The 11836-nt window shown below is 38.9% G+C and overlaps 1 protein-coding gene across 1 annotated transcript; it reads left to right on the top strand.

The window, feature by feature from the left end:
- Nucleotides 1–6394: 6394 nt before the first annotated feature.
- On the top strand, nt 6395–10897 carry kcnj12a (potassium inwardly rectifying channel subfamily J member 12a). Its single transcript, XM_059325403.1, has one exon. The coding sequence runs from the start codon at nt 6410–6412 to the stop codon at nt 7640–7642; it is 1233 nt and encodes a 410-aa protein (XP_059181386.1). The 5' UTR covers nt 6395–6409; the 3' UTR covers nt 7643–10897.
- Nucleotides 10898–11836: the final 939 nt, after the last annotated feature.

The raw sequence follows: 11836 nt of genomic DNA, 5'->3' as shown, positions 1-11836 counted from the left end.
AGAGAGAGAGAGAGAGACAGAGAACAGCAGTCCAACTAGATCAGATTGCAAAAGATTGATAAAGAGAGCTGTTCAGTTAATAAGCAGTGAGGGAGTATTGTGCAGTTTTATGGCAAATGTGAAGGATAGACTTCATGTTAGTAAAGATGAAGGATGAGCAGAAGACCAGCTGAAGAAATTACCTCTGAAGATGGAGATACAAAAACCTCAATTTTCACTGGGATAATGCTCATTTCGTACCTGCTTTGCGCGTCCGGCACTGACTGAACAAAAGTGTCTTGGCCCGAGGTTCTGCTGTGACTCAGCCAGGTCAGATCTGCGTTTCATCTGCGCTCGCAACAGCACCTGAGAAAGAGAGAGACAAGAGTTCAAGGAAGGATGAAGAAATTCAAAGGGGGTCTGTGTCTTGTGCTGAAGATGATGGAGTGTTTTTCTCCAGTATTAGAGTAACACACAAAGAAGGAGCAGCTGCGGTGGCAGATGCAGAGAATGCCTCAGTTCGGTTAACAGGGACACTGGGGGAGAAGATACCACCTTTTACTTCTGCAGCCTGGGGAGGACAGGTAGAAATAAAGGTAAGAAAAGAATAGAAAACTTCACTTCAAACTGTTACTGGTCTGTACTGTTACAATGTATACTCTTAAGCATTCCCTTTAGAGCACATCCACAGTTGTCTTGCTGAAATTAGACATCTAATACTAGTTTTGCAGACAGCTGTTCCGATACAGGACTTTTTGTGTGAATGAGTCAGTGGTTGCAAAGGATTTGACCCCCAAACTGGGAGAAAATGTATGAAAATTGCTAAATTTCCATGACTCGTCATCTGATGTTAATGTAAACACCACAAATTAAAGCTGAAAGTTACCGCTGTAGTGTCTTGTTTCATTTCAATCCCACTGTGCTGTAGTACAGAGCTAAAAACAGCAAATAATGTGTTACTGATCACATATTTACAAGTGCACAGTTTGGCTTTAATACAGCAGTGTTTCTGCAGAATGTGGAGAAACATTAATTTTAAAACATTATAACATCATTTCTTGATCCTAAAACTCTCATGCAGGGTTAATCACCTGCAGTCTTAAGCTTAGATTTCGAAAGTGCCAAGAAGGCCATGCTTGTTGATATCAGGCTGTGATATGGACAGGATCCCAGCTACCGAAGGGTTAAAACAAACAAACAAAGAAACGTGCAAGTAGAAGGCAGAAAACCTTAAAAAATAAGTTAAAACTAAAATTAAATCCTGAAGTTAACTGCAATCGATGTCGGAGTTTACAATAATAATATTGTCTCATTCCATATCAGAGCTTTTTCACTAAGACAGGAAAGGGATAACAAAGTGAGAGGATAAAGATGCATTATATTGTTTGATAATAGTACTGCTGTACTGCAGATAATCAATTATTGAGTCAACTGTAAATCAAATGGTGAAAATGAACCAAGAAGTCATGGAAAAAAGAAAGTAATGATTTTTTTAATCTGGAGAGTTGCTGCTTTTATAAATGTTTCTTATAATTGTAAAATGAAAAATAGGTTTAGTGTCCATGTATCAGACAAAATAAGCCATCTTATGGTGCCACTTTAAAATCTGAAAAAACTGTAATGGGAATTTGTCATTACTTTTGAGGTTTCACAGACAAATGACTGACTCAAATGGAATCAATTTCTGTTTAAAAAACATTCAAAAGACTACAAAAGTAGACAATATAAAACTGTTAGGCCTTTACCCAGTAGAATGACAAATTCAAGCAATGTAAACAAACCCAATTTCTGCATTACATCCTCCCATTTCAACTTCAACAAACACCTTGATAATAAATGCACTGCCACCACTTAAGAACTTTTTAGGCTCCTAATTTCCAGGGAGTGTTATATCAGATAACTAACAATGGCATGTAATTTAGCATAATGTTACGAGAGGACAGACATGAGCAGGTATTAATGGATAAATGTGTTGCTTCAGGTCCTGCACTTTTCTATCAGTGTATAAAGAAATCACTGATGTGAGGGTACAAAAGAGACAGAGGATGAAGGGAACCAAGATTATGCAGCGTTGCCTGACAGTTCAATGACCCCATCCTGCTTTTCATCTCAGCTTAGTTCAATTTTATTCACTTTTATTATCCAAAAGGGATACTTAGCATGCAGTAGGACACAATGAAAACATAAAATACATCCACACATCCACAAAAAGGCATAATATCAGATCAAACACATGGGCTACAGCTTATGCACTTCTTGGGTGACCTAATGTATCGAGGAGTACTGTATTTAAACCAACATATCTTAGCTTGTGAGCTCTAACCAACAGGTGCCATTTAAAATTGGAAATTACAGAGTTCTGGTTTAATATGGGTGATTCAGCCTTTGTGAATGGTACAAGTAATTAAAAAACTGTGCAAATAAAGATCAAAAAAGGCCCAGTGAGAAGCTCACATGTGGGAATGATCAATCAATGGGAACCAGGTGTTTGCCGGTGAAAAAGCTACAGGTGCAGCTAGCAAAAAAAACTTAGAGATTTTGTTCTACTTGCATATAATATACCAGCTGTTATGACAATGTGAGAAGGTGACTCAGTTCTTTATTAACACCTCTCTTTACCACTTCTCTCAACAACCACCTGAGATGCCACCTGAGCACAGGGGATGGCCTACATACAGATTAACAGCCTCCAGGGTTGGTTACTGTCTTCTAACTCAAACTTCAACGTCTCTTTGTATAGCAGTTGAACCATGAGCAGCCAAAGCGTTGATTATTGCATTATATTTAAAAACAAACAAACTTGTACAACATACTGACAATCAGACAACATCTCTGCATGGTGAAGTGGTGTTGCTTTCTATAGGAAAATACCTGAAGGTTACTTGAGACGAGATGAGTTCCGCGTGGTGAGCTATAGGAAAATACAATGACACCTGAGCCTCGGCTCTTCCTTCACAATGGCCTTGGGAGGTGGGCTGGGATCGTAGTGGTTGAGCTCAGTTTCCTGCATGCTTGTCTTGAGATGAAGTGCCCTCTCCCACTACACCTCATTGTTCCTCCCAATCCCTTCCATTATTTTGCACATCCAATTATTCATTCTTTTCATCCTAATCAGCTGCAAGCTTATCGTCTCCCTGGTCACTTCTCTCCACCCCCCAAGAACACACACTGCAGACGAGGTCACAAAAGGTTATTCTTGAAATGATTGTCTGTGGTGTATTCACCTTATGAATCAAAGACGCAAATTGTTTTAACTGCAAGACGAGATAACAATATAAAAAGAACAATACACTACCGGATGGCTCTGGCTCTGAGCTATCATTTCATGCAGCTTGTAGTACAATATTTGCATGGCAGTGTGATTTTAAACCCACAATCAGTGATTCCAATACAAACAAAAAAGTCGACCCACCATCACAATTAAGAACACATTAACCTGCACACTGATTGACATTTCTTTCAACACAAGGACTAACACCAGACAACAACTATATCTATAAACCTTTAACAGCAGCTGTAATGTTATAACTAGTTGTCATAAAAAAAACTACTTATAAAAGCAGGTGCCAATACAGGTTATTTTATATTGGTCAAACTTTGTTGTCAAATCCAAGTCACAGAGCTAGTGATTAATCTTCAATGTGCTCTCAAACCTTAAATGCATTACATTTAGCTTCACATGTAGCTACAGCAAATGCTTTCTGCATGGGACTCTAAGGCACTTATCTAATGACTCCATGGACGCAGGGAGGGTTTTTACTTTCATTTGTCCAATTCACTGGACACCTGACACTGTGTCAGACTACAGTATGATATGGAGACAGCACACCATAAAGGGCTGCTCAGGTCATGCATGTAGTGTAGAGACAAAGATGTGCAATGTGAAATGCTGAGACGACGTTGAGGCTCAAGATTCATCTCTATTATATAACAGAGTCAGTGTCGTACAGCCAAGCCCTCCTGCCCCCACATGGATGAGCCAATGAGCAAAACATATCTAATTAAACTGCCTGTGTAAAAAGCAAGCGCTAGTTGCAGTAAAAAAGGAGACAATCTAGTTTGGTTGATTCATTTACAGATTTACAGATTTGCGATGAGAATTACTATTTTTAGCATTCACAGCTGTGCCCTTTTGGGATTGTAGTGTGAAGGCAAAAAGAGCCATTGGAAGGATATAAAAAGAACATAACATTTGGCTACAGTATGTTTTCCTGATACAGGTATGTGTCTGACCCCTAAGGGACAATTTTAAAATTGTCCACGAGTAAATCTGGCTCCAGATCAGAAGAACTTCTACCTGAAAGAGTGCGAGTGAGGGATGGAATTAGTGCGAGTGTGTGGCAGACGGCAGGGCACCCGGGATTTGGAAACGCACATGAGTGAACTGTTAAGTCTTCAGGGCCCAAATCAGGCCAGCAGACACAGAACGGATGTGGCCAGGCGATAAAAGCTGTCTGCACCCAGAGGGGCCTCAGTCCAGCCCCCATGGGCAAAACACCTTGACCCTGGCTCAACATGCAGCGCAGTGGCCAGGTTATCTGCTGCAAGACCAAGACATTCATTTGACAGCCATACTGACATGCTGAATTTATTACGTTTTAACAAATATGTGATCAACTGTATTGTATGTGTAAACTCGTAATATAGGTCCCAGTATGTAATTACCATAAATATGTCATACAGGACATTGCACAAGGGATAAATCTACTACGATCATGAAGCACCATGGGAAGGTGCTATAAATGTACAGTATCCTCACAACATGATTAATAATACTGCAAATTGTACAGAATGGGGCCAAATAAATAGTCCTTGCTCTCCATCCCTGTACACATCGTATGGGATTGCACGTCCATGGACTCAGTGACACACATACAGGTCCCTGTGAGTCTGTTTAAAAAAAGATGCACTATCCCCTCTGTTCCCCTGACACAAGAATTGTAGTGAAAGGACAATGGCAAACTTAGACCAGAAAAGAAACAGGAGAGGACAGATTATCGGTTGGACGTCATGCTGAAAACTACCATGTGATAGCCTTCCCTATCACAGATGAGCCTAAAATATAACAACCCTACTTATTTTATAAAACACCTAACCAGATTTTTTTCATTGCAGAATAACAAACATCTGTTAGGTGATGACTTAGTTTTTCTCCACTGCCAACTTTCTTTATAGTTCGAAAGAGAAAAGCACAGGAAGTGCCACGTGACAGAAGTGGATCTGCTGCGAAGCCAGCTCTTCACTTACCCAGCCGACATCAAAAGACATGAGGACCCTTCAGTGAGGGCCAATTGGATTTTGAGTCGTGATGTTTTAAAGAGAGCAAGATGATGAGGAGAAGGAGTGTAAATTTACTGAAGTAACCAGTATAATGGATACTAACACTATAAACCATATACTGGGATTTGGGACAGGGGAAAAAGGGTATAGCATACAGTCGAACTTGACTGTTGTTGTTAATGCAACTATCATAATCCCTACTTTCTCCAATTATATTCATCATCAAAGTTTGCAAGAGGTCAAACTTATCAGAAGCTGGTCTCTGGTAGACTCGCTCTCACTGCATTAGTTAATGGGAAACCCTATTATACAACCATGACGCCAAAAAAGCTGGCAGAATGCATCAAAATCGGACTGTATTTTTAGAAAAATAAATCAGTTTCAACATAACATATACTGTCTTTGCAGTTTTTAATTAAATATGTGTCACATAGGATAAGCAAATTATCAAATTCTGTCTTATTTACATATTAGACAATATCCCAACTTTTTGGGAACGGGTGTTGTAAACATCAAACATGAAATACATGCTAAAAAAAATCAAAGTCATCCATAAAAAATCAAATCATCTATCATCATCATTATGTTAATCTAATGCGGGTTTATCTAGAATAACTCCAACAAAAAATATTCAAATAAGAAAAGCACATTAAAAAAAACGAAAGCGATCGTGATTAATTTGTCATTTTGGCTCTAACAGACAGACAGCTCATTCAGTGAAATTATCTTTTAATGTCAGTGGCTTTCTTTTAGGCCAGTAGCAAAACTGTGTGAGTAATATGTATGATTTTTATTCTGCTTTGCTATTCAGTCACTAAAAGCTTTGATTGTTGGTTCTATGGTGAGGATTCATACACAGGTATGATGTGATTTGAACATTATGTCGCAGAAAGACACTCACATTGTTCTCCTTTCCTGTCATTCTCTACAGGGATTGGATTAAAGCACAAGGCTCCCGCCCAACTCCCTGTCTATGACTCACTAAAATGCAGCTTAGCCAGTGATCAAGCTGAGAGGGGCCTCGATCACTCCAGGCCAGCCCTTCTGCACTGACCCTGCAGCTGGAGGCGCAGCCAGGAGCATGAGTGTCGGAAGGATCAACCGCTACAGCATTGTGTCATCTGAGGAAGAGGCCCTCCGCCTCACTACCATGCATGGCATGAACGGCTTTGGCAATGGCAAGATCCACACACGCCGCAAGTGCCGCAACCGCTTCGTCAAAAAAAATGGCCAGTGCAATGTGCAGTTTGCCAATATGGAAGAAAAGTCGCAGCGCTACATGGCCGACATATTCACCACGTGTGTCGATATTCGCTGGCGGTGGATGCTGGTAGTCTTCACTCTCGTGTTTGTCGTCTCCTGGCTAGCCTTCGGTTTGGCCTTTTGGCTCATTGCTTTGCTGCATGGAGATCTGGATAACCCTGCCGGAGATGACAACTTCACTCCATGTGTCCTACAGGTCAATGGATTTGTGGCTGCCTTTCTATTCTCCATTGAAACACAGTCTACGATAGGTTATGGCTACCGCTGTGTCACTGAAGAGTGCCCAGTAGCTGTCTTCATGGTGGTCTTTCAGTCCATAGTGGGCTGCATAATTGACTGCTTTATGATTGGCGCCATTATGGCCAAGATGGCGAGGCCTAAGAAGCGAGCACAAACACTGTTGTTTAGCCACAATGCTGTCATTGCCATGCGGGATGGAAAGCTATGCCTCATGTGGAGGGTGGGCAACCTTCGCAAGAGCCACATTGTAGAGGCCCATGTCAGGGCGCAGCTCATAAAACCTCGGATCACTGATGAGGGCGAATATATTCCTCTAGACCAGATAGACATTAACGTGGGCTTTGATAAAGGCCTGGACAGGATTTTCTTGGTTTCACCCATCACTATTCTCCATGAGATTGATGAGGAGAGTCCCCTATTTGGGATCAGCAAGCAGGACTTGGAGACAGCAGACTTTGAGATTGTCGTCATCTTGGAGGGGATGGTTGAAGCGACCGCCATGACCACGCAGGCTCGCAGCTCTTACTTGGCCTCTGAGGTCCTTTGGGGTCACCGTTTTGAGCCAGTCTTGTTTGAGGAGAAGAACCTGTACAAGGTGGATTACTCTCACTTTCACAAAACCTATGAGGTGCCGTCCACCCCCCGCTGCAGTGCCAAGGACATGGTGGAGAACAAGTTCTTAGTCCCCAGCTCTAACTCTTTCTGCTATGAGAATGAGCTGGCCTTCCTTAGCCGTGATGACGAGGAGGAGGATGTAGGTGGTGGGAGCAGAGCCCTGGCGAATCTCAGTCCAGACCGGAACAGCCGACATGAGTTTGAACGCTTACAGGCCACCAGATCGTTGGATCAAAGGTCATATCGCAGAGAGTCGGAAATATGACCTCTACCCATTGACTCTGGGTCAACATTCATTAACTTTATTCAAGGGTAAAAATGCAGAGCAATGCAAAGTGCCATAGGAAAAGCTGACTACTGTGAAAGATTGGAAAAGAAATAAGACAAGGGTGAAAGGGACTTAATTGTAAGGAATGGGAAACAGCAAGAGTACACAGCCTATGTTGTGGTAAGGAATGTCTACAATCAAGGAAAAGGCTAGGGAAAGACCTTCTTCCTTAATGGAAACTTGAATCTTTTTTCACATGGTCATTTTGAGTTAAGAGTGTTCAATGATAGCGCATCAAGAACTATTATTACAGAACCTTATAATCAAATCTTAGGTGTAAATACATTGCTTAGGTAAGTTATGTTTTGTGTGCAGTATACATTTCCAAAAAACACCTCTAAAAAATAGAAGTTCCTATTCCAACTTGTTCTTGGGCACAAATAATAGTGTTACAAGGCTTCTCTCGAGCTCTCCTCACATTCCTGTAATTTGCTGGACCTGCGTTCAGTGACACATTGAAAATTCGTGCACTGCAGCATTCAGATGCAATGAGCCATGATAAAACATCTGACCGTGAGCCACTGAGAACAACATAATACGACACCTTCATTTTAGTGTTGGTGTGATCGAAATATCTACACATGTAGGAAGAGTAGGCGAAATTGATTGCACTAAGAAGAACTTAAAAGAGTATGTTGAGATGAAATCAAATTATATAGAGAAACAATATACTTCTAATCTTGTTATGCCTCATGTTTTAACCTTATTTTAAAGCCATGATTTGGCTGCACTGGCCACATCATGTCATGAACAAAGATTGATAAGTAGTCAGGTAAAACAACACTAAAGCACAAATGGACAACAGTCTTAAATAAACTTTTTGTAGTTTCATAGCATTTTGGCAAGATACAGATTGCAATATCCAAGCTTTTATCTATAAAATTAATAACCGAATAGCAGTAACCTCACAAAGAAAAGCACCTTAAAGTGTAAATTTACATTCACAACTTGAACAATTATCTAATAAACTTAATTCAAACTGTAACAAACTAATTGATCACAATTCATGTTTTTGTCCTCTTTAAAAATAAATCTATGCATATTATTAACAATATCAGGGGACAGAAATCCTATTGAGTTATGTGTGAGAGGAAAGTATGTTATGACATTGCTTTAATCAGTACCTAGGCTGAAATTATTTAAAAAAAATACTTTGTTTCTAAGAGTTGCTGTTATGTTTATCAAATCTATATCACAAGAGATACATTGAATTGATGGTCAAAATTTAACATATCGCTAAAACCTTTAAAATGTCAACATGGACGAATGAGAATTATTTCTAACAATTAAACAAGAAAAAAGCCTCATAAGGGCAAATGTGTCTACAACACTTCTGCTAATAAGGTTAGAATAGTCCAAACGTGTTAGCCAACTTCCATTAGCTGGCCTTACATTTCTGTTCATTTTACATCAGCGGTGGGTAAATTTAACTGTTTTTTATATCAGTAATAACAGAGTCAGTCTCTGTTTCAAACATATAGACTAATGACAAAGTATTATTTCATTATTAGTTTGGCTGGAAACCTGTTCACTGTCATTGAACAATGAACAATCACTGTCATTGATCCAAACAGATAGATTTAGAAATGAGCAACTGCAAAACAAAGAGAAATGGCTTCCTCCTTCATCCCTCATTTTGATTCCTCTAGCACTGAAAAACATCACATACTGTAGACAGCTAGATGAATTTTAGCAATACGCTAATATGATGAGCTAAGACACTGAACTGAGGTCTGAATGGAAGCAATAAAAACTGAAGCACACCTTTCTCAATTAATTTTAAGTAAGCATATTTAAAAGTCTTCAGGTTCAAAGATGTTAAGTGAAAGTAATGGTTGTGTTAAGGAGAATGACCCTGCATTCTTTACTTTTTATTGTCCTTGTACATATATGATTTCTCAGATTTGATACCAAAGTTATGAGTGTAGCTCAGACTCAAGTTTTAAGTGACTGTCATGGTACTTTTCCAAAAAACTGTTGAGACTGATCTTGAAAAACTGATGAGTCATATTCCAAAAAGGTGTTTGAGTCTCTAGTTTGAAATCGTCCTTAAAATATGCCATTAATTAAAGCAAATCCACACTCAATGAAAAGTTCAAAACAAATCAACTAAACATTTAAATTATAAACTCAATCATTTGCTCATCACTATATAGGAGTAGTTTAAGAGACACAATTATAATGCATGACAACTTTTTTTCTTTGGCATGAATAATTATCCCTTATTCTAGATGCCTAGTCAGAATTATTCAAACCTCAACATGTTTATGTTGTGTCACAGAATTGTGTTAATTAAGTCCAGTTAATCTATTACCTCACTGAAAATGTGGATGTCATGTCCCTGTGGAACAATTTAGTTAACTTTCACACATAAAAGATTAGCCTACATACAGTATGTGTTAAGAAGGAAACATAAAAGGATATGGTGGAAAAATTACGTCATGAACACATGAGGGGACCATAAAATGGTCGTTATGTTGGTCACAATGACTAATATTTTCCTAATAGTCATCTTGCGGTAGTATATAATATTTCTTGGTTACATGTTGCTTTTTTAGAAAATTGTGGGATGTAGTAAAATATAAAGAGCATTTTCTGGCTAATAAATGAAGTTCTTTACCCAACCCTAAACATTTATAATGCTCATTGCCTTCTGGGAAGGTTCTATACACTGATGTGCAAAGCCTCTGCACCTACTCAGTGGTGAAAAAAAAAGTGAAGCATTTCTACTGAATAATTTTTCATAATTGTTTTAGCGTCGATGTTGCCCACCTGAGCCCTTAAAAAAGAAACACACACAAATGTTTGAGCTAAATATATAGGTTTATAGTGTAAAAAGCATAGTAACATAAAGTATAATAGGGAGCAGCCAGGCTGAACAAACCTGCTTATTTTTATACAAAGTTCTTTTTGATAGAATACAGCAATCGATATTTATCTGTTTTCATCTGAGTACTACAATGAAATCACTATTGAGAGGCAAAAATATGATTCTTGTCTCACTTTTCAATGATTTAATTTCTGTTGTTTCTTTTCCGCACAGATGCTCATGATTAAACAGGTATTTCTCTTAAAGGGATGATTGGAATAACCTTTGACCTCTGTAGAAGTCTTCCTATGTCCAGCAAAATGTCTACTGGGCTTTTGATTTTAATTCAAAGTCATTTAAATTATTCAATTAAAAACTAACTGTGAAAAAAAACGTTTTTTATCTCTTTTGTTGAAAGTGGTCCACCAGTCATGGGCTGTATTGAATTGTAAAAGCCAATACGAACCCCGGACAAGCTCAAGCCTGATAATGAATGGATGAAGTGGTAGCTGAGGTAATACATCACTGTGAGGGGTGGTTTAAGATGAGAGTCACCACAGTCAGATGACTTCCTGGTCTTGGGCCAATTATTCAAGAAGGCTCATCAATTAATCACTGCGACACACAAACAACCAGCGGCCAGGGGCCTTTTGGCCCCGCTGAACTGGGCAAGAGGCCTGCAGCTGACTTTGTCAGATCAATGGGGTAACAACACATGAGATCGTTATTGCTCTACTACCTGAGAACTGAGGAAACCTTAATGTTTTTAAATCTCACTATGAGCATTTTACACTTTAGTAGGGGTGTAACAATACAGCAAACTGTACTGATTCAATGATCAACGACTTAATATTTAATACTATTGAGGCAAAGTGAAAATATTGATGCATATAGTCATCTTTAAGATATGCCTTTATTTTGAAATTCCACCTTTACATTCTTGTCATTAACAAGAATAGGTTGATTTTCAGATAAATGCTTGTAAGAGTTCAATAAAATTGTGAAGTTGCTTTCTGTGAGCTGATAGAACTGTAACCGATTGTGTTAAATGGACATATGATATCGTTTCATATCGAACACTGGCCTCTGAATTGAATTGAATAGACATCGTATTCAGGCAGACAATGTGATTTCAGAAAATTTCTTATAATTGTCCAAAGAATCAATAGAATATTGTATTGGGATGAAACGTTTTTTTTTTTGCACCCCTATACTTAAGACATTTTGTCCCGTCAGAGCAGGAAAACACAGATGTAAAGGGAAAAAAATGAATGATGGCTGAATTCCATTCATTTGCTTCAGTTCCTGACATTGTGCATGCT

This window comes from Centropristis striata, chromosome 21 (genome assembly GCF_030273125.1).
Source record: "Centropristis striata isolate RG_2023a ecotype Rhode Island chromosome 21, C.striata_1.0, whole genome shotgun sequence".
In the NCBI taxonomy this organism is placed as follows: Eukaryota; Metazoa; Chordata; class Actinopteri; order Perciformes; family Serranidae; genus Centropristis; species Centropristis striata.
Note: the sequence above shows the minus strand (reverse complement) of the source record. Positions and strands in the feature narration are given on the sequence as shown.